The following is a 22227-nucleotide window of genomic DNA, read 5'->3' as shown; positions in this document are numbered from 1 at the left end:
CACAATCCAACAGTATATTTAATTGCTTTAAATATAAAAAAAGTATATAAAAATACATACAGTAAATGGTTTGAGAGCAGTCTGATTGTGTTTTTTTCAGAGGGTAAAGTAAGGACAATATATAAAACAGTATATAAATACACATTTTGTTACAAATCTGAAAGCCATTACATTGACTTTATCGTCATTCAAGATTGAACATTACACACAAATCATGATTCAGGTGAAAGATAAATATTTTATCTTTGTGTCTTCTCTCAGTGTTCATCGCCATGCTGCACAGAATATTAGTCTGTCTGTCTGTCTGTCTGTCTGTCTGTAGTCAGTCAGTCAGTCAGTCAGTCAGTCAGTCAGTCAGTCAGTCAGTCAGTCAGTCAGTCATTCAGTCAGTCAGTCTGTCTGTCTGTCTGTCAGTGGTTATGTTAATAATGATTACGCTTCAATTAGCTCATCACATGGTCATGAAGATTATCATTGTTGGACTGGAGAAAGTGCTGAAGGGTTTTCAGCTGCTCAAAGATATACCTGGAAATAAATCCCCCTTTCTCATGGTGTCCCATCAGTAACATAAAACCATGCCTATATTATGACTCACATCACCAGGTCCATACATCACACTATACTTATTTACCTGTCTTTTTTTTTACACATATAGATTACCCTTTTCCTCTGCATAAACACGTTTGAATTAGTGGCTCAAAGCAGGGTAGAAAAACTGCATAAGAAGAGTTCCAGAGTTCAGTACTAAAAATGACCTTGTCTTTTATCAACACAACTGCTATCCAACATAATGCGGAGTGTCAATACAAATACATTTTGACTTTTGCAAGCTCCGAAGCTTTTGTCAACATAACCCTGAATTGTGGGTTTTCCAGTAAAAAAAATCTAGCTCTGTTTTCACAACAGCAAAGTTAGAGCAAAAGATACGTGTTCAGATATCGAGTTGGTAGGTTGAAAACAACATTTTTGTCACAGAATGGTACAGAATTGTTTATCACATAGATTTTATCACAGTGTTCCTGTCAGCATCAGGGAGGTTGTTGTTGAACAGAATCAGTTATTTTGATGATATTCAATCTACATCAGTGTCGCCTTCTCGGTTTCCTCTGCCGCGTATATCTTAGATTTCATTTGAATTTTGGAGTGCAGAAAGGTTCAGTCCTCTGCAAGATCACTGGTGAGATGAAAGTGCATCTGAAGCTTTTCTGAAAGATTGCTTTAGTCCTCAGGTTGGGATAGGAGGGTGAGTGTAGGTCAAAAATATGATATCCTTCAAGTAGAGCTGACCTTTAGGAGCTGCCATCCCCATTCTTGGTCTTGAGCACTACTAGGCTAACCATGAGAGGGATCAGGCAGATGGGAGTTATCACCAGGGCCATGACAATGACTGGGGGGGGGTCACTGAGCTCCTCTGAGGGACATTCCTTGAAAAACCTGGAGTGGATGTCCACAAACGTCTGTTCCACCAGTGGGTTTGGCCATGGGATCATGAGACAGTCAGATATCTCCTCCGTGCAATGGCTTAGGTTACTATAATAGCTGCAGACAGAAAACATGATTCAGACATCAGCACATATTTAAAAATATATATATATAAAAAAGGAAAATACTCCTCAGATAAACACATACTACTCACTTGCTCACATTGCCCCAAGTGCACCAGTTAGTGCTTTTCATTGATGTCATTGCCTCATTGAATTTGGGGATACACAGATTTTGAAGCAGATTGTGAAGGCACACCATTGTTGGTGCACCAAAGAATTCCTGACAGATGCTGTAATAGTCCATACAACTGTAAGAATTAGCCCCACCAGCTGCATGAATGAAAAATAATAGAATGAGAGCGAGTTAAAGAGACGTCAGAGAGAAAAATGACAGAGAAAAGTTAGATTTAAAAAACTTTAAATCAGACATTATTGTTGACTTTTGGCAGTTCAGGCAAAACCCTCTGCCATTCATAGTTCAGTCCATTCAATAAGTTATACAATAAGACATAGAGTACATAATAGCAGTCTTCAATGCAAAGACTCATGTCTGTTTTAGCTCATGAGTTACTTTGCATGTCTTGTACTAAAGCAGGCATTTGCAGCTGTGGAAGAGAGACCACACACTTACCGCAGAGAAAGGAGAGGAATACCCCAATGAAACCAAGTGCTCCCTTCATGTCAGAAAAAATGAATAAAGGTGCGTTTTCCCCAACCGGCAACCATGTATAATAAACCTAAACTTGTTAGACTGTGTACAGCGAGGCATAACAGGAAACCCGACAGGATGGAAGAGTCGCAGTGTAACCTTCGGTTACCAGATGTCCAAATAGTGTTACCCGCGGTTACCAGATGTTCTGCGAAGATCTGTCTGACGGGCCTGCGCCTTGGCAGCAGCTCTTCCCCTCTCCAACACACGTTTCTTTAGGATTTTCTTTCTTTTTAAAGGGGTGGAGGCAACAAAGATTGTCCTCTCCATTCTCCCAAATAAAAGGGAGCACACCCAAGCTTGGCTGGACTCACATCTGAAAACCCTTTACTCTTTAACTCTTGTTCTGCTTTTTAGTCTCAGTTTCTCACAGTCGAGGGCCTGGCCAGCTCACAGCATGTGATTTATTTGCCTTTTGGGCTGCCTCTGCCAAATAGGAAACATAAGTAAACATTTAGGGCTTAGCGTTTTGGGGTGGATGTAATCATGACTCTGCAGGGTGTTGTGTGCAGACAGCCATGATTTCGTTTTTAGGTAAATTTTTCCCAACCTGGAAGAAGTTATTAGTCATAGCTAATGAAGTGTTTGAAGGGCCAACTAACGGATATATTTCTCCACAAGTGTGGGAAAACTTGAGTGTGCTATATCTGTAAGGTAGTTTCTCACTGTCAACACTTGTGACTTTAAAGAGCAGTGACAGAGAGTGGGTTTTATTGATTGAATGAAAAATTGAATCCATGGTTTATGTTTTCTTACGACAAACTTGTCCATTTATGTCACCAAACCCACATGTTGGGCCTCTCACAACATCTGTTTGCCGAGCAGCATTTTGATTTAGTAATGACATCAGGAAATGTGTCTTTTCAGCAGGGGAGGAGCTCAGAGTTGGGGGGAGTTTGCAGGGGGAGGGAGGGGGACAATCAGGGGAAAGAAAAAAAGGGAAGGCTCTGGAGGAGGAACAGTGAAAGGGGCGCTGCTCCAAAGTTTCAGTTGTTTCACAACCTAGAGTTCATGCGTGGATCAGACCCGTTGCATGGGGTGAATTACGAACAAATTCAGGAAGTTCAGCTAGGTGGGGTCTGTTCATAATGAGGTTTGAGTTAACCTCTGGCCCCAAACCACTGTGGGCCTCGTGTCTACTGCTGTTGACCCTCACTGGTGGAGACCTCCCCAAGAGTTGTTTTTGGATTCTCATGATAGGACACACAAGGAGATCTTGGCAGAAACCAGGATCACTGTGCTCTGCTTTCTGTGTTTGTCAATTTCAGGCCAAGCTAATTAATTTCAAGAAATGAGCCAAAAGAATCCACCAGTCGACACAAGTATATAATCACTGTTTAAAGAGTAAAATAAAGTAGCCTAAATTGTATTCATGTATTTCTGTTGTTATTTAGGTAAGGTTAAATTAAAAGCAGACAATTGACAGAATCACCTTCGGAGACTCAGACATGTAGTTTAGTCTATAGTAAGGTCAAATACAAAAACAAAGTTGAAACTTGCTGGCAACAGTCTCATCTGTTGACAATAGCCTGTAGAGAAAGGGGGTCATGTTAGTTCAAGTAGTTGTGGTTATATATGATTCTTTTTTTTCTTACAGTACACGTACCTATTGTTGTGGCTTGTTGTGCTGTTAACTGCTCATCTACCAGACAAACCACTGATGTGCACCCTGCTGTGACAGAAATACAACAAAGTTAGAACTGAATATAGGAATAAATGTGTAAAAGTAAAAAATAAATAAAACAGTCCAACAGCAATCATGAAATGTATTTAGACAATTGTGTATACTAAAACTGCAGCACCCAAGAAGAGTGGGAAAAGGAAATAACAAAAAAATAAACAGTAGGAAGTTAACAGGTCAAGGCATCCTCCCTTTGTCTGCTACTACTTTCAGGGAAATCTTGACATATATTACCAGGACACAAAAACACCCTCAAACAAGAAAAAAATATCTTAGTTAATAAATGGGAGCACCAAATGATGCCTTGTTCATTAAACAAAATGTAATATTATAATGGTAATTCTAAATAACAACAACTATCATTATTAGTAAAACACACATTTGTTCATCCGCTGGCTCAAAAATATTCTATGACCCTGAAACCAAACTGTTTAACGTTCAAACTCAATCACGAGACTTGCTAAGCTCCTTTTTTAGAGCCACTCAATCACTGAAAGCCCCCCAGCATTCCTCTTGAGAGGTGAGAGAGAGGGCAAGTAAAGAATTGTAATCATAAGTGTGAAGAAATGGACAGCATAAATCCTCTACTTACCCCAGATGAGAAGAGTCACAAAACAGCCAGAAAACCTAAGTGAGGAACTAGTGGCTGTCATTTTGCCTGACAATGCTCTGTCCGTCTTCCCTGGTGGGTAGGGATTACATATCTCAACCTTTCTGCAGGAAGGCTCTATAAAACAACAGGAAGCCCTCATTTCCTAGGATGGGCGGATTCACACAATGGGACAGAAAGCCTGTGATAAGGTTGGAACTACTGTGGTCCACCATCACCCGCTCCCCCTTTTTATCTATTTATTTCTCTCATCCAACCCTGTGCTTTCAAAAAGAGAGCCCCACCCTCTCATTTAGCTCTCTCCCACTTTATGTATTTAGCTTTTGATACATACTTTTATAAATATGTGCAATACTTGGATGTCATTAATGTGATCTCACACCGAATGAGACTAAAAACATGTGAGGCGCTGGACAAAAAAATGATTAATGCCGCAATTGGAATATCTGACAACTTGTTTATGTTGTGAATGTTTTGCTTCAAGTGTTCCTTGGACCAATAATAGTGTGCTGAGTAATTCTATCACCGGCAGCTGTAGAGCCAGCTAACAACATAAAAGACATGCATGATTCCCAACTATTATGAGATATTTGTTTTTTTGATCCAAAGAGCTCCTGTTGGAAAGATGTTAAAGGTCCCATGTCATGCTTTTCTGGTTATTACCCGTCCCCTTGTGTGCTACAGTATGTAGCTTTTTATGCATGTAAACGGTCTGCAAAGTCACAAACCCTCAAAGTACTCTAACACAGAAAAGACCTGTCTATGCTGCCCCAGAACGCCTCGTTTGAGATTTCTCTTTTTCCATTGTTTTCTTCTTGGGGATAGTGACGTATTTGGGTATAGTGACGTTACGTCCGCAGAGCCGTTACGTTTGGACCAATCCGCGGAGTTCCTCACAAACACACACTCGGTGGGACGTTGCGAGGCTCGCTGCTGCGAGGAGCGGACAGTGTGAGCTGGCTCACTGGTGTGAGAAGGCGAGACAGCGAGACACCGCGGAACTCAGCCTGAGCACACACAAAAACTCCCAGCCAGGCTGCGGGTGTGTGTGTGTTTCCGGCTGGGCTTCACTCTGTCTCGCTGTCTCGCAGACGGCAACTGGGCTCACAGGGAGGGGGGGACATTACTATACAGAGATGCTGTATGAGAAACGAATGTGAGTTTGGAAAATTGCACAACATAAATCTATTTTAGTATACCTCAACAATGGAATTATAATCAGTAGAAATGGCCATGACATGGGATCTTTAATGCTGTGTAACGTCTTGATTAGCAGGCTCTTACTTACTACAACTGATCATAGAGATTTTACATCTTAAAAACCCATGATGCATAGCCAATGAATAGTACACGTAAACAAGTTAAATATCAAGCATATACAAAAGCTAACAAGTCACATTTATACATATCTATAAAGGCAAGGCAAGTTTATTTACATAGAACCTTTCAACACAAATTCACAATTCAAAGTGCTTTACAAAAATGAAAAAAGGAACAAAAGAACATTTTGAGATCAAAAGTGAAATAGAAATGGTCTGGCTAAATGGCCATAAATATATATCATAAACAGACTAATATACCACCCCTGTGCGCATAGTCAAAACATAGTTAGAAAATACATTAAGTACTTAGAAACATTTATAAATCTATGCATTAAAGGCTGCAATTACAAGTTAATGACAAAAGGTATAAACAGTATAGTGTACGACTTTGTAAGACATTTTAAATGAGGGCTCATGAGATATATTGTCTCGTCTATCCATTTTCTTTCCATGTCAAAACTTTGCTCCTACACTACGCACAATGCAACTCAATTGCAGACATTTTTGTTGGATGTTTGGTTTGTTACAAAATATACATTTAAACAAATGTAGCCTAAATGTAGCACAAACCCTAAAGCGGAAATGAGGAGTAACATTTTTAAACTTCCAGCCTCAACATTCACTGAGTCAAGTGACATAACTTGAGGCGATAAATCAGATTTGGTTTGGCTGCTTATTGGATCTGTTGTAGAGCAAGATCTTTAGGGAGGCTTCTATTGTTATTTGTTGTAGAGCATGATTTACTCTACAGTGTAGTGCTAGTGAGTGAGGAATATGCCTTTCATATCTGTGTTGTGTTTCACCATCTGATGACAAGCAACCAGTCCCCCCCACCGCTGTATCTGACGTCAGTCGGTCTGGTAAAAAGAGGCGTCAGGGATCTCCATTATGAGTGTTGCACTCACTCACGTCACTGAAGGATGAGTGCTCTTTCTCAGCTGCTGGACCTGGGACTGAGCCAGCTAGCTCTGGGACAAAATTGCTTCAACATTTCATTTTAGAAAAAGGAGGCCACTTTTCTATGCAACTGGTTGAATTTTTAAAACCCAACAAACAGACAGTTAATACATTTGCATTACTCTTCAGTATTAGTGCGTAAAATAATAGAATGGATTGCCTGCAAGGAGGGGACTACTATTGAGAGCTAAAATAAGTGATTGTTTACTTGGCACATGTCTCTCTATGAAGAAATACTTCCTACATTGAATACAATAGTTTAAATGACTTGAGTTAAGTATGTCATCAGCTACTTTGCGAACCTTTTATCTGCAAGCCTTTCTCACAGATCATAAAAGCTGCACTACATTTGATCTGAGTTCCACAATAGACAAGTTCCAAGACCAACAGACAATGTTTACATTAACCACAATGAAACACTTCCCACTGATCATGATAAACAGCCATGCTCTCCAAACTTAAACGTGTGTTTGCTTTTGTTTGACGGGTCGGTATCAACATAGCACGAGCTACTGTGGACAGGCCAAACATGCTTTATCATCTGAGATACTTTTGCTCACTGCATGCATAATTACTAACCAATAATGCACGCATAAAGCAGAAACCGAGAGGAGAAATCATCAACAGAAGCATGGTATTCAGAGAGAAAAACACAGAGGCAGTCATGGTTAAGCATAACATAAGACTTAACCATGTCAAGTTTTTGTATCCAAATAAGAACATGTGTATATGAGATGTTGTGTCATGGGATGAAAAAAGCTGGATAGCGCCATCTTGTGTGCCAGACGAGTAGCATCTCTGTGGTTTCCTTTGATCCATCAGGCTAAGGGTTTATTTTGCAAAAAGGACATTTAGAACTGTTGTGAATATTCATCAATTACCATCCATATTTTCACAGTCTTTATGATATGACTCAGGGTTACATTTAAAAGTAAAGCCAATACCCTACATTGATGTTTGACTTTTTGCACTTGTATATCAACACCCAAATACAAAAATAAGATGAATTAAAAAAAGAGAGTAACGGTTCTTTGCAGAACACTTAAAAGGAGTTGACTTGTCTTCAAAAGCCACAAAGGCTAAGGTTAAAGCAAAAGTGAATATCTTATATTAAAAATAAATTAAACTCTAGTTTTTGTGAAGTTCCCTGTTTCTAGGTCTATCTTCCTCACCAATTCAACATGAGACATATCTCGATTTACCTAAAACTTATTTTAAAAAGTCAGGTCATTTCTCAAACACTTTGCATATTGCATATGTTGCTATTCTCTTTGAGGTTAAAAACTAAATATAGCCTAGTCACTTTGTGCTGTAAAAGTAAACATGGTCTTGTGATAGTATAGTATTATGTTATATGCCATTTTGATTGTAAGTTCCATGATTTATATGTTGTAGCAGAACAGTCTCTATACGTTATAATACCAATTTTAAAATATGTATATTTTTTAAATGTTTGAAGAATTATAAAAGACATAAATACCTATTTGAAATATTACTGATCTATTTAAAAAATGTAACATGTTAGTTAGATGGAAAATACTTTTGTTAAATATTACTTTATTTAAAAAATATGTCCTATTTTACAATGCCACTTTAAGATGTAGGCCTATATTGTTTAAGATGTTAATTCTGTCTCTAAATTGTGCTGCTCATTGTACTCATTTTTAATTTTAATTAACATAAACTTACAATGTGCTTTCTCATGTTTGCAGCTCAACTAGTGTACATTAGGATGTTACGTAGTTTACGTGATGGCATCAGTGGCCCGATGACCAGCCCTCTCTGTAAAAAGAGAACGACATGCGTCGGGCTCTCCCTGGAGGAGGAATGCAGAACAACAGCGGCACTGTTTTCTAACCCATACAACTCCACTCCACTGTAGGAGTTTTCAACTAGGTATTGATCATTTTTTATTCTTAATATGTATGTATAGTTTGTTATTTGTACACAATGTGCACAGCTGGGGTAATTAGTCCTAAAGTATGTTCCAGTTGAGGAGCAGTTAATTTGTTTTGCTATTTGATACAATTCAAAAATATTCCTGTGATATTCTTTTTAAATATTTTAATAATATGGCATTTATTCTCCGATCAAACCGAGTGTCATGCCCTCACGCATTTAGATGGCGATATATCACTCTGGACAGTTGCATCAGTTCCTGTGCATGCGTGTGAATTGCTGTGCTGTGGCTGCTGCTCCACGCTACTTTTTATTCCCAGGACGCATATTAGTAATGAATCCTCCTCGGCTAGGAAAAGGCTGTGGTCATTAAAAAAGACGTCACCCTCCTGCACGGGTTGGCTGGACAGAGCCAAGTGCGCAGATATTTGTAAGCTACAACAACAACAATCTCCAGCAGCACCATGCCCATGGATAACGTAGGGATTTCTCTGAGATCCCCTCGCCGCGCGGAGACGGTATCCGTGTCAGATCCATAGCAAACACACAGCCTGCAATTGCTCCAGATCTTTCGACTGTGTAAAAAAATCTGACAGTGACTTGATCGCGTTGCAGTGTCTTCGCACGAATAGGAAGCAAGCCGTTGATTTGAAGGTATTTAATAACTGCGACACTGGGTGAAGGCTGGAGGTAGACGTGCACACGCGTCCACTGGAATAACGTGCTGTCATTGTGGAGCTCGGTGCGCACGTCTTTGCACATTTAAATGGTAACTGTGTTGTCTCAACGGGGCTGCGGCTACAGGACGCAGCGCGCTTCATAGCTGTGGCTGAAACGTGTGCACGACTCGTATCCAGGAACGAAATGCACTATAGCAGTTTCCCGAGCTCAGTTTGGCCTTTGTAGTTATTTTTGATTGTCTTTTAGGGCCGGATTTGAAACTTGATGTTCACTAAGGTGTTTTTGAAACACAGGAAAACTGTAGGCTACTACGCACTTTCTGCTCCGCTTCGCTTCATGTTGTTTTTTTGAAGAGGCACGCCCACTCCTAGGCAAAGTGGATTAGTTGCTTGTTTGTGTGTGCACGCCATGAGTCAATTGGTTCCTTATTTGATCCATTGCTATGATTGGATCGAAGGAGTAACGGCAATCGTATATGAGCAGTTTAAAGCACCAGTGTGGAAGTATATTTGTTGCCTTTATGTCAGTTTTATTTTGCCTACAGAGGGGGGCACTCTTTTCAAATGTACTTCCAGTGAGGGGGGAATGGGGAAGTGCTATGCCTGTAACGTAGAGGGAGAGTGTGTTGCACTTAATGTGTGTAGTAGGCTACTAATTTAAAATAAATTGCAAAAAGTCACAGATAACGTTTGGAAACGGATGGATTCGTTATAGTCTTACAATTGAGCACCATGGACTTGTTTTTTAAAGCCTTGTATATTATTAGAAATTCCTTAAGGAATGGTCCAAACTTAAACATTCTTCTAACAGCGTCACTTGCTCCTAAACACATTTTAGGCATCTGCAAGCCTAATTCAACAACATAATTCAGCCTGTTTAATTATCTTGATGCATTGTGTACCGCAGTGATGTTGGACTTGTTTGCCACAAAGTATCTCTGTTTTTTTAAAGAGTCATGGAGGAAACAGCTACAGCAGCTCCATCCCCTGGTACCGGGGCTGCCCCCCCAACCCCAAAACCTGAGCCTTCCTCCTTTGTACCCTCCCGCAGCCTGCTAGAGTGGAGACGGAGGGTCAAGTCTGAGTACATGCGCCTTCGCCAATTAAAACGCCTTAAAAAAGTAGAAGAGGTCAAGGTGGGTCAACAAAAATCTTTTTACCGTATGGGATTTTATGCTGTTGTGGGTTTCATATACTGCACTCACTAACTGTTTATGCTTTTAACAGTTTTTGTGACATGGTCTTTGTTCTGATGATTCCAGGCCCTGTTCAATTCCAACAGGCAAAAGCTTGAGCAAAAGGCAAATGTCCTGAATGAAGAGTGGTCCCGGCTCAGGATCCAGTCCATCCCTCTGTCAACGTCTGCCGGAATTGGGGCCAACAAGAAGGTGTGTGTGTGTGTGTGTGTGTGTGTGTGTGTGTGTGTGTGTGTGTATATTATATCTGATTCTCACCTGACTGTCGGGTGTTACTGAAATATCTCAGGAGAAAGCTGTGTGCCAGAACAGGATCATGTGGCAGCCAAGGAGTAGTGCTGTTTAAGTTAATATTACACACAGTGGTCCAGACAGCAGTCTCTCCTTTCTCACGCTGTCGGGGTTAATCTTATCAAGGGTGGGGCGGTATGTCATCGATTATACAGTTATTGTCCAATAATGCTGACTCAAACTCACCTCTGGTGCTCTTGCAGATGTGTACAGTGGAGTTTGGCTTCCCAGAATTCAAAGCTCAAGCCATTGTTCTGAGACCTCTGTCAACAGTGGCAGGGATCCCCTTCATGTACTCCTGGTCGTCTCTGCAGCATAACTTCATGGTATGACATGAACCATACTGGGTTGTAGGTGATGCATTTACAGTGTTGTTACACGTGCAGCATCTCACATATTATTCAACATGATCCTCAGTGAGATGAAATGGATGGAACATCTAAACCAGAGTAAGTCAAAAACACACATCATGAATCTAAATGCTCCAAAAAATATTTTATTTTGAAAACATATAGTTTCACTGGCCAAATGCTCTTGTAACACAATTTGGTTTCTTTCTTATATTTCCAGATCAGGACCACATGCACATTTTAGGAACTACATGTTAGCTGTAGATCACAGTTGGTGGTGTGACGTATTCCATCATCAGATAGTCTCATTGGTGTCTTGACGTGAGGTTTTGTTTCTTAGGTGGAGGATGAGACGTTTCTTCACAACATCCCATACATGGGTGACGAGGTGCTGGAACAGGATGAGGCCTTCCTGGAAGAACTCATCGACAACTATGATGGTGTCCACGGTGACAGAGGTACTGTATGTGTTGAATTGTCTATCAAATTACAGTTTCTGCAAACAACCCATAATATAACACCTTTTAATTCTGTATATCACTGCAATATTCAGGGACTTTGGTTTATTATATGCTGATGATACTGCTGATTTTCTCAAAGTGTGTTGAAAAGATAAATATTTAAGGAATTGGCTTTTTTATATGTATTCCAGGGGGGGGGGTTATCAGCGATGAGGTTTTTAAAGAGCTGGTGGAGGCCTTGTGCCAGTACTCTGACCACGAGGAGGAGGAAGAGGAGGAAGCAGCAGGGGCGATGGTGACGGTGGAGGTGACAGGGAAGAAGGAGGACGAGAGAGTGATGAGGAGCTCAGTGGAGGGCTCAGAGGAGACTAAACCTGGTACTGGGGCATTTACCAGGAGGAAGAGGAGGAGCACTACTGAGGGTGAGCATTTATGTTGATGTGAGTTTGTGTCTTTAGACCAGGCGGCAACATTCTCTGTAAACATTGTTCCAATGAGATGATGGTCTCAATTGCTAGTTTCAAATCTTCTTCAATAAACTATGATGCTTTTAAAAAAAGTAAAATATAGTCCCATTTAGGGTCAAGTAGTAAAGTATACAATTAAGCAGTTCTTGCTTTCTGCTATGTTGATACTGAGAGCAACAAGTAACAGGATACATGTTATTTTCATGAAAGTAGTTGACATGTAGTTACAAAGTCCAATCAGATCACTTTTTCAGCACTCCAATGACATGGTAAAGCAACAAAGGTTTTGTTTAACTATCACTGGTCCCCTTTCCCCCACTATTCCATTCCTTTAAAAAGTTCAAAAAATTAGCTATAGCCATTAGCCAGTACATTGTGCTTTTATGTTGTATACCTACTGTATTGTATGATAATGAGCGTTTGAGCAACACTTCAAAGTTGTCTCTTAAATAATGTATCTGGCCATGCTTGGCTATTTTGCAGCTTGTAGAATGGGCATGGCATTAGGGTGGGTCTACCTTGTGATTGACAGGTTTCTACCACAGCCAGTCTGGGTGCTCTATGTGTTTTGGTCTCAGAATTTGAATTCTGGGCTTCAAAACAGTAGCCCTGAAACCAGTGACATCACAGTGACTATGTCCACATCTTATATATGGTCAATTGTTGAGGGTTGCAGCATGAACAAGGCTGTTACTGTTCCTCTCATCCCACTGTAGAGCTGCCACAAGGTCGCCCTGCCACAGCAGCCCTTGCAAAGGCATTGTTTACTTCAAAGCTGCCCCTGTGTCCCAGCATGGACTGTGTGTGAGGGAACCTGTTTGCCTACGACACAGATATGGCTCTAATTACAGAACCTAATGACCTTTTGTACCAAGCGTTATGGAACTAACTTAATGTAGGCACACCTGGCTACACAGTCATTCAGGAACTGGTACACAAACACATCCATGAATGAGGGGCTTCATGAATAAAAGATACTGGGAAAAGAAAACGTCACTGTTTGTATTACATCATGGGAAACCGTCTCTACCGTTGCAATATATTTATACGATTTTGAATAAGCTCTGTTAGTGAATCTGTATGAAAAACTGATGTGTAATAGGTTGTTTGCATAACCAACTTTCTTTCTGTCTCCCAAAGTGAGGGACATGTCCGGCAGCAAGAAGGTCCCCAACGATAACATATTTACAGCCATCGCCTCAATGTTCCCTTACAAGGGCACCACCGAGGAGCTGAAGGAAAAGTAAGAAAAGTGCAGTGCACACTGAGAATCTATGTCCACAATGCTGAACAGGCCGTTGCTTAGTGTTCACCATGGAGACGCAAGCTGTCAGGAGGGAAAGTAATAATGGTGGCTCCCTCTCAGGCTCTCTGACTGAAAGGGGCAGTCGCATCAGCATCTGAAAGAGCTTTACTGGGGGAAAAAAACAACTTCAACCAGGAACAACTTTAATTGATACTTATACCGTGGTAAAACTGTACATTTGTGATATATTGCCAGTAAAACTCTACCTGTCACCTCCACAGGTACAAGGACCTCTTGGATTCCCCCCGCCCTGTGAAGCTGCCCCCTCTCTGCACCCCCAACCTGGACGGTCCATTCGCTAAGTCTGTACAGCGGGAGCAGTCGTTGCACTCCTTCCACACACTCTTCTGCAGACGTTGCTTCAAATACGACTGTTTTCTCCACCGTAATAGTTTATATTACATATTACGATCTTTTTTGATTTCCATTGAGATTTTGATTAATAACTTGAAATCGTTATATATGTCTTCCCCGACTATTTTTTGTGCCTTAGGTGTTTTATTACATTTGTTCATTTGCGAACCAATTACCTGAGGTAGTATTCCGATTGGGTCAGATGTTGTACAAAAATGTGCATTTAATTTGTATTAAGCAAGTAATTACATTTCAAAGTATTCTCAACCCAAAAAAGAGAATCACTATATTTGTGTTTCTTTTCATAAAGCTTTCCATGCTACACCCAATGTTTACAAGAGGAAAATAAAAGAGATCCGCATAGAGACTGAACCATGTGGTGAAGACTGCTTCCTGTTACAGGTATGCCAACCTTACAATTGTTATCTTCCTCAATTTCTGTAGCTCATGCTATATGTTGTTTTCACTCTTTGTTGTTCTTTCCATTCCCTGTGTTTTTTCTGAAGAAAGGGGCTAAAGAGTTTGTGGATCAGAATATGTTGCGGTCACAAAGGTCTCGAGGGCGCCGAAGGCAGCGGCGTCCCACAAGCTCCAGCTGTCCCGGACCCTCTGTGTCTGCTGAGGAAGTCCAAGAGAGTGACCATGAAACCACCTCCTCTTCAGGTAGGACTCCAATCTTCCAGGTACTGGGTTTGGAGCTCCTTTTCAGATCACAAAAATGTACAAGACAAAAGGAAGTATCGGAAAAGGTTCAGTGTAAAATGTTTCATTCTAGTTTTTCTTTTACAATTACTTATTGCTATATATTGCGTATTCATTTGAGATTTCTGTGCCTCATACAGTATAAACACAGTTATTTAAATGTATTTCTGAGTCACTGTGTGACGTATTGGATGCATCATTTACCATAACCTCCCCAAAATCCCTCCTTTTCTGAAAGGCTGTCTGCACCAACTGACTGTAGCCCTTTAAAAAACGTAATTTGGCCGAAGATCTTAGCCGACAAGTGACATCCTGCTGTCTCCCCTGTTCCAGCTCTCTCTTGCCAGGCAAAATAAACCAGCCATTAGTTTTGCATGCTTCGGCCCTAATATAAACACTTTGTTCCCTCTCCCCCTCCTCCTACTAGGTTTTTGTTTTGTTTTTGTTTTGCTTTTCTGTTGAAATGTACATGTGGAGAGCAGCGGGAGGGAAATAAGAGCAATCTCCTCTTGCTCTTCATTGTCCCCCTCTCCCCTGGAGCTCTCAGGTTGTTTTTGTTCTTCGCCATCAGTGCCTCACTGGAAGTCTCTGTTAGTTTTGGAAAACGCTCGTGCTCAGCCAGTGACTCAGCAGACTCTCTTGCACATGTTGAGATAATGTGGAAAAAACGGATTGTCGAGCAGATTAATAAAGATACTCGGTGCTCCAGCATGTGGCCACAGCATTGCTGCATTCAGCCTGTTGCCAAGCAACATTCGGCTCTCGTCCTCGAGCTGTGGGTGTTTGAGCATCAGTATTGAATATTCAAAAAAAACACACACACACACACACACACACACACACACACACATTCAGATACTCAAACAATTGTTTTCCTACTGTAGTAAAAGCTATATGTGTCAGTAGGGTTAAATTATCATGACTCGTGTGTCCGTGGGCAGATATATAACTGTTAAAAGCCTTATGCCAAAACAAAGTAAAAAGTGTGAGCAGCTGCATGTGTGTAGATTAAACAAATATCAAACAGACTCTTTGCCAAGAGTAATTGGACAGTGAAACCAAATTGTTTTTCTGTTTTTGTAACAGAAGAGAATTCGCGATGCCAGACTCCCACCAAGCTGCGTCCAGCGGTTGATAACGGGGAGCAGCAGGCGAGCTGTGCGGTCCAGTGGAGCGGGGCGGAGGAGTCACTGTTCAGAGTGCTGCACGGCACATACTTCAACAACTTCTGCTCCATCGCTCGCCTCATCGGTACAAAGAGCTGCAAGGAGGTAAAATGTTTAAAGACCCAACAGCATTCTTATCTCAGAAGATGGTAGGACAGGAAGTACACCGATTAAGCGCTGTAATCCTCTAACATTGTCAGTATCACGATGGACATATTTCAGCAGAATCAGTGAAAGCATTGTTTTTGTCCTATGGATTCTTCTTCCTTTACTCACAGTGAAACTAAACCCCCCAACACTTTGTACTGACTGTGTTATGCTAGTAGTGGCTAATATAGCTTGGCCCACTTTTTAATTGGTCATCTTTGGATCAAAAATATGTTTCTTCTGGAGCTATAAAAGGCTTTATAAAACTACTCTCAGAAATACTCCCGAACACCTGTGAACAGATTTTGATTAATTCCCCTTTAAATCCCAGATGCTAAAGTGAGATAAAGTCTGGAAATAGATGTAACACTTCAAAACACTTCAGTATAGCCGAAAACACACACACTTAAAACAAAACCAACAAAAGGGAATGCAGACAAGTAGGAAATAGAAGCAAAAGGATTCATGTGAAATTAGGGTTTATTTTAGAGACAGCCCTTAAGTACAGCAATTGTGATTCATTAGCTATGCCATCTGCAGTTCTAATGTTATAATAAAAAACTGCATCAATCTGAAACTGATGCATAGTTATGGAGACACCATACTAACATTGCTGATTTCTTTCGCGTTTGCGTCAGTACAGTATGAATGTAATAATGCATGCATCATGTGGTTGTATGGTATGGATAATTGGAATGACTACAGAGAGAATGAGGTGTGGCACCATAAACACGTATGCTTACCAGATGTGACATTGCTCATATTCTCTCATGGTGTTTTTCAGCTTCAGACATATACAGACTTATGTCCAACATGACTGAAATCGTATGGGCTGTGGGGAAAAGCTGACAACATCTAATTATATTACTTTTGAGCTCAGTAGATGCGGAAAATAACGATTTACCATATTTAGCACATGTTGAAGCAGCCTTACCCATTTGCATCCAACCTTGTAGTACCTTAAGTCCAGAGATGTATTGGATGGACCTTTTTGTATCCAAAGGGCCCCGCCCACTGCTTAACTGAGCGGAAATGCTGAAACCGGCCGCATCATTATGAATGTCTGTGTCTTAGGAAAGAGGCCTAATCTGGGTTTTGGCAGCCAGAAGTGTGTGTGTGTGTGTGTGTGTGTGTGTGTGTGTGTGTGTGTGTGTGTGTGTGTGTGTGTGTGTGTGTGTGTGTGTGTGTGTGTGTGTGTGTGTGTTATATAATGGTGGCAACATGCTTTTCAGCTTAACGCAATTACAATAAAGAAAACACAATTACTTACAGTGGTAAAAATTGCAATGGGTTAGGGTTACAAATCTAACTATAAGCACAATGTGTTTTTTATTCTTATCCATCTTATTTTACTTTACCCACAGGTGTACGAGTTTGCGGTGAAGGAGGCCCTGATCCATCATGCTCCTTTGGTTGATGGAGGCATCCCGCCCCAGAAGAAGAAACGGAAACACAGGCATGATACGATAATAACCAAATTTATTGCAGAAAGAAGCTCGGCCTTCAGTGAAACCTCCCTCAATGTTAAAGGTTAAAATACATGATTAAGGTCACACAGAGTTAAATCCAAACTGCACTGTTTCATTTGGTCTTCCTGACACATGTAATGGTTTGTCACTCCATAATCAATGAAAGGCACTTAACAGCATCACTCTGGAACAAGGTATAAGAGTTTTTAACCCTTTTGTGTTTGTTTAATGTGGCAGGTTATGGGCAAAGATTCAGCTAAAGAAAGGTACATTCACAGAAAAAAAAGAAATCTGTAATACAACACAGTTTACTGTCCCAGTCTGAAAGGTTTGTCCTCTGTTGCTCCAGATAGCTCGTCCAATAAGGTGTACAAATACCAGCCATGTGATCACCCCGAACATCCATGCGACAGCACCTGCCCGTGTGTGATGACCCAGAATTTCTGTGAGAAGTTCTGCCAGTGTGAGCAGGAGTGTGAGTGTCACCTTTCTCTTTCACCAGAGTGTATTGAATGCTTCTTTCTTTCTTACACACACAAAAATACATAAAAGCTCTCTCCGCTTTGTAATGCTTATTGTTTGTCATAACCTCATTTTCCGCCTAAAGCCCTTTTTCCAGTAGAGCAGGGCAGCAGAATGTAAAACGGTTCTGCAGTATTCTGGCAGCAGTCAGAGGAGAAAGTGTCCTCTGGCCATTGTAGGTGGGTGTCTGTTTAAAACAGAGCTGCATTCAAAATGAGGCATTCGCTGCAGCAGCAATGACCCAGAACTGTGTTTTCCAAAATGGCCACATGGTGGAGGAATGCATTCTGTATTTTGCCCTCGGGAGAGTTTACAACAGAGAAAGGGGAGAAGATGAAGTAAATATTTTGCTATGGTTTGGAAGAGATGGTTTCCCCTCATTTGTTCATCTGTTGTGGTTCAGTCATCTTCTCTCGGCCCTCCTCCTTACCCGACTGTTACCTCGCCTTTTCCCGTAGCTGAAGAGAGCCCGGGCCAAACAGGAAGCAGCCCCCGGTTGCACATGTGTGTGCTCCGGAGACTTGGAGAGAGATCAAAGGGATATGACAGGCTCTGTGCCTAATATACAACATCATCTCCAACATCAGTATGATTCAGACCGCTCCAGCTAAACAAAGCTTGATGATACAGACACATAAAACTCACACAGGCTGGGAATGGGAGGGTTTTAAAACAGAGAATACAAATGCTGCCTTCAGCTTTGTGTTGTACACAGTGTTTCCCGGGCAGAGGCTTCTGGAAAGACATGTGGGTTATATTTTCCGGATCCTTCCGCTCGCTTGCCTGCAGGGTGTTATGTTTCACTCTGCAAAATTGTATTTCAGCATATCTGCCAGCAGAGGTCTCTGAGTGATGGGTTTCTCAGCATTACTCAGCTATTTAGATTCTGTGCTGCACAACTGCATTTGGAGATGGAATTAATTTCCATAGCCAACCTGTTTTCTGCTAAGTCATATAATAAAGATAAGAAGTACTTTATTGATCCCAATTTGGGAAATGTTTGCATTGCAGCAGCATAAAAAGACAAGGCATTGTACATTAGAGAAATTAAAAGACTAGAAATAAACAATCCAAAATGTAAACATCTCAAATAGAAATAAAATAGCATTAAAAAAAGTAGAAAATATACATGTTCATTTCATTTCATTTAATCGTTTATTTGAACTGGGACAATGCACATTAATGAACATTTTAAACAAAAGAATGCTTTCAAATGTAAATGAGCCGGATTTGAGCTTTGAGCTAATTTCCATCCGTAGTCCCGTCACATACAACATTTATATTACATACAACATCTATGAACATAACTGAAATACAACTGTACAGTAACAAAATATAAAGCAGGATATTATATATACATTAAGTGTGTAAGGAATGGAATATTAAATTGAATATACATTTAAAATGTACAGTGTGACTTTAAGTCCAGTTGTCCAAGAGAATCTATGGAGCAGAGAGTTCTCTTCCGGCCAGAGGTGATTTGTTATACAGAGTTGTTGCAGTCGGCAGGAATGTTTTTCCTGTATCGGTCCTTGTGATGGATAACAGTTTGTTCAGTGTCCTCCTCTCCACCACAGCTTCAAAAGGGTCCAGCTTGATGCCGATGACGGAGCCAGCTTTCAATTGCATTGTCAGAATCAGAAACAGGTTTATTACCAGATTTTAGGTTTACACGTACGAGGAATTTGATTTGGTGTCGTGGTGCATACATAAAAGTAAAACAAGAATTAAAAACACAGGTAGAGAACAAGAAAAATATTAAGAATAATACAAAATATAACAGTATTTACATTGCAATGGAATAAAAAGGAATAAAATATGGAATAAAAATCGGCAGTGATTAAAAGAAAACTATATTGTTGTACAATTTTTGCATTAATGTAATGCATAGAGTCTGCATTGTCTTTCTTTCTTCTTTCTTTTATTCTGCATTTTTTTTTTTTTACCATTCAAACCTTTGAGCGCATCCCCTTTCAGAGCAGCTGTGTGTTTCCAATGTTTTTTAGGCCAGAACCGCTTCCCGGGCTGCAGGTGTAAGACCCAGTGCAACACTAAACAGTGTCCCTGCTACCTGGCGGTGAGGGAATGTGATCCAGATCTGTGCATGACCTGCGGCACTGCAGAGCACTGGGACAACAAAATGATCTCCTGCAAAAACTGCAGCATCCAGAGGAGCCTAAAAAAGGTACACTAGGTCACTTGAAGGTCTTAATGGTTAAATATTTTAAGCCTTTTATTCTGGGGATCTCTCATATGTGTGCGTGGTGTCCTAACCTACATCTGATTCTCTCAGCACCTGCTTTTGGCTCCGTCAGATGTTGCCGGATGGGGCACCTTCATCAAAGAACCAGTTCAGAAGAATGAGTTCATCTCTGAATACTGCGGAGAGGTAAGACCATGGGGTTTAGTCATATTTTATAATATATAAGCTCTCAAGTGGATTTAATTTTTATAGTGTTTATTATTCTTTTGTGTGTGCATGAGCAGTTGATCTCGCAGGATGAGGCAGACAGACGCGGAAGGATCTATGACAAATATATGTCTAGCTTCCTTTTCAATTTGAACAATGGTTAGTATTCCCAATTCCTCCTTTTATCGTAACAATATCACAGTTATGTTCTTTAAAAATAATCCTTAATACACGCCATGTTTCTGGGTAGACTTTGTTGTGGATGCCACTCGAAAGGGGAACAAAATCCGCTTTGCAAATCATTCAGTTAATCCTAACTGCTACGCTAAAGGTAATATTTTTCTTTGCTATGTTGTCAGATGTGAGTTCACAGGATTTTTCTTGGCTAAGCTGTTTGCTTCTATTGCAGTGGTAATGGTGAATGGAGACCACCGCATTGGAATCTTTGCCAAGCGAGCTATCCTGCAAGGAGAGGAGCTCTTCTTTGACTACAGGTAGAGTCACAGGCCTTTTAGTGACTCCAGCAGCTTCAAAGTAAAACAAAAAAGAAACAGGCCACTGTACGTTAAGCCTGAATGACTACTTCCCGCAGTCCCTGTATATTAACTCAGACACTTCATCTTCTTTTCACAGATACAGCCAAGCGGATGCCCTCAAATATGTGGGGATAGAGAGGGAGGTAGACACGGCTTAGCTGCCTACCTCGATAACCAGCCCATAAAAGCTCAGCCACCCACTAATGCTTCTGGCCCTCTTTGTAGCGTCACATCTAGAAGACGAGTTTCTATGATCAGCCGCTGTCTCTGCCCTCTCTGCTGCACTTCTAAAAATAGAGTCCCTCCCTATTATTTGCTCCCTGCAGACATCATTCCCTCGTCCAGTGACAGCAGTCAGTCTCCCTCTGCCCAAACCCACCCACTACCCGCAACAGTGTATACGCCAAGCTTATGAAACTAGACTATATCAAGTGGAAATACTATTAATCCGTATTGCTTACTGCACCACGAACATTTTCAGTTTTTTTGTTTCATCAAGTTAAAGCAAAGAGGTCGTGATTACCCATCCTTAAGTGTGTTACCATCTAAGAAGTTGTGTTACTGTACTTATAGACCAGCTTTTATTTGACCTCTCAATACATTAAAGCAAGCTTTTACATAGTATATGATAATAATCAGTGAAATGCATGTGCTGTCTCTTGGATAAGTGAACCAATAAACATGTTAGCATTAGCTTCAGTCAGAATCTGTGCAGTCTCAGTATTGCAGTCTGTGTTATGTTACCCACTGGCAGTTTTTCTGAAGAACTTGACCAGGTTTGACAGCTTGTGTTCCTCTTTGAATCTTTTTCAGCGGCTAGCATCACCACCACATCTTTATGGTGAAATAAGATATTGTGCATTTATATAGTTGTTCTGCAAAAATAGGCAACCAGACAAGAACCGACTGACTGAATGTAACCTCTAGACGATGGTGAAGAGATCTCATCCCTCTTTTCATTTTACACATAAATTCATTCTGTCGGTACTTTGAGTAACGTACACGCACATCAAACATTTATTATCATACTCATGATCTTGAGGCCTTTACACTTTGTGAAGGATATAACTAATACATTAACAAGTCACAGTAAATGTCTTCCTTTTATAAATCATATAAGTGCCAAATGATTTCATACAGAAAAAAAAAATGAAAAAACGTATTGCATAATTAAAAGATGTCAAAATTAAAGGTGACCATTTCAAGGTTATAACTATGGGAAAAGTAAAATGATCAGTGTTTGACCAAATATTAAAGTCCCCCAAATGTGAATGTAAAACATCTTTCATCATCTCTCATTTGTTCTATATGTCCAGATTTGTAATTCATCCTGTTTTTCATTTAAAATACATTCAGTCCCAATTTAAAATGAGATCTTTCTCAATAGGGATGAACAAAATGGAGTTTACTGCTATGTACAGTGTATGCCTATAAAAATTAAAGTTTAACTTTATACATTAACACATGCTGCTCTGGTCCTTGAGTGTGTTTAATGTCTCTGTGCAAAA

At 40.5% G+C, this 22227-nt stretch overlaps 2 protein-coding genes across 6 annotated transcripts; one reads left to right on the top strand and one right to left on the bottom strand.

Annotated features, from left to right (window-relative positions):
• ramp2 (receptor (G protein-coupled) activity modifying protein 2) lies at nucleotides 1–4650 on the bottom strand. 3 transcript variants are annotated; one of them, XM_010769527.1, is made up of 4 exons: nucleotides 4467–4650; nucleotides 3800–3862; nucleotides 1637–1814; nucleotides 1–1539 (listed from the first exon to the last, which is right to left on the bottom strand). In XM_010769527.1, exons 1-4 carry the CDS (start codon nucleotides 4624–4626, stop codon nucleotides 1290–1292), a joined length of 651 nt encoding a protein of 216 aa, XP_010767829.1. In that variant the 5' UTR covers nucleotides 4627–4650; the 3' UTR covers nucleotides 1–1289. The 3 variants fall into 3 exon arrangements, with proteins under 3 accessions (XP_010767829.1, XP_010767828.1, XP_010767830.1); XM_010769526.1 differs by having other exon boundaries at nucleotides 3800–3865; nucleotides 4467–4649; XM_010769528.1 differs by lacking the exons at nucleotides 3800–3862; nucleotides 4467–4650 and adding an exon at nucleotides 2116–3772 and having other exon boundaries at nucleotides 7–1539.
• A 3900-nt stretch (nucleotides 4651–8550) lies between these two features.
• Nucleotides 8551–22176, top strand: ezh1 (enhancer of zeste 1 polycomb repressive complex 2 subunit). Of its 3 annotated transcripts, none has more exons than XM_010769523.1 (20): nucleotides 8551–8659; nucleotides 10295–10478; nucleotides 10605–10730; nucleotides 11033–11155; nucleotides 11520–11637; nucleotides 11832–12062; nucleotides 13248–13350; nucleotides 13635–13798; nucleotides 14078–14169; nucleotides 14274–14430; nucleotides 15556–15740; nucleotides 17147–17238; nucleotides 17489–17517; nucleotides 17601–17726; nucleotides 19780–19958; nucleotides 20067–20162; nucleotides 20261–20342; nucleotides 20434–20514; nucleotides 20593–20677; nucleotides 20817–22176. In XM_010769523.1, exons 2-20 carry the CDS (start codon nucleotides 10299–10301, stop codon nucleotides 20875–20877), a joined length of 2310 nt encoding a protein of 769 aa, XP_010767825.1. In that variant the 5' UTR covers nucleotides 8551–8659; nucleotides 10295–10298; the 3' UTR covers nucleotides 20878–22176. The 3 variants fall into 3 exon arrangements, with proteins under 3 accessions (XP_010767825.1, XP_010767827.1, XP_010767826.1); XM_010769525.1 differs by having other exon boundaries at nucleotides 20593–20717; nucleotides 20817–20907; XM_010769524.1 differs by lacking the exon at nucleotides 8551–8659 and adding an exon at nucleotides 8879–9316.
• The last annotated feature ends 51 nt before the right edge of the window (nucleotides 22177–22227 follow it).

The sequence above is a fragment of the Notothenia coriiceps genome, unplaced genomic scaffold, assembly GCF_000735185.1.
Source record: "Notothenia coriiceps isolate Sejong01 unplaced genomic scaffold, NC01 NC01_scaffold00007395, whole genome shotgun sequence".
In the NCBI taxonomy this organism is placed as follows: domain Eukaryota; kingdom Metazoa; phylum Chordata; class Actinopteri; order Perciformes; family Nototheniidae; genus Notothenia; species Notothenia coriiceps.
Note: the sequence above shows the minus strand (reverse complement) of the source record. Positions and strands in the feature narration are given on the sequence as shown.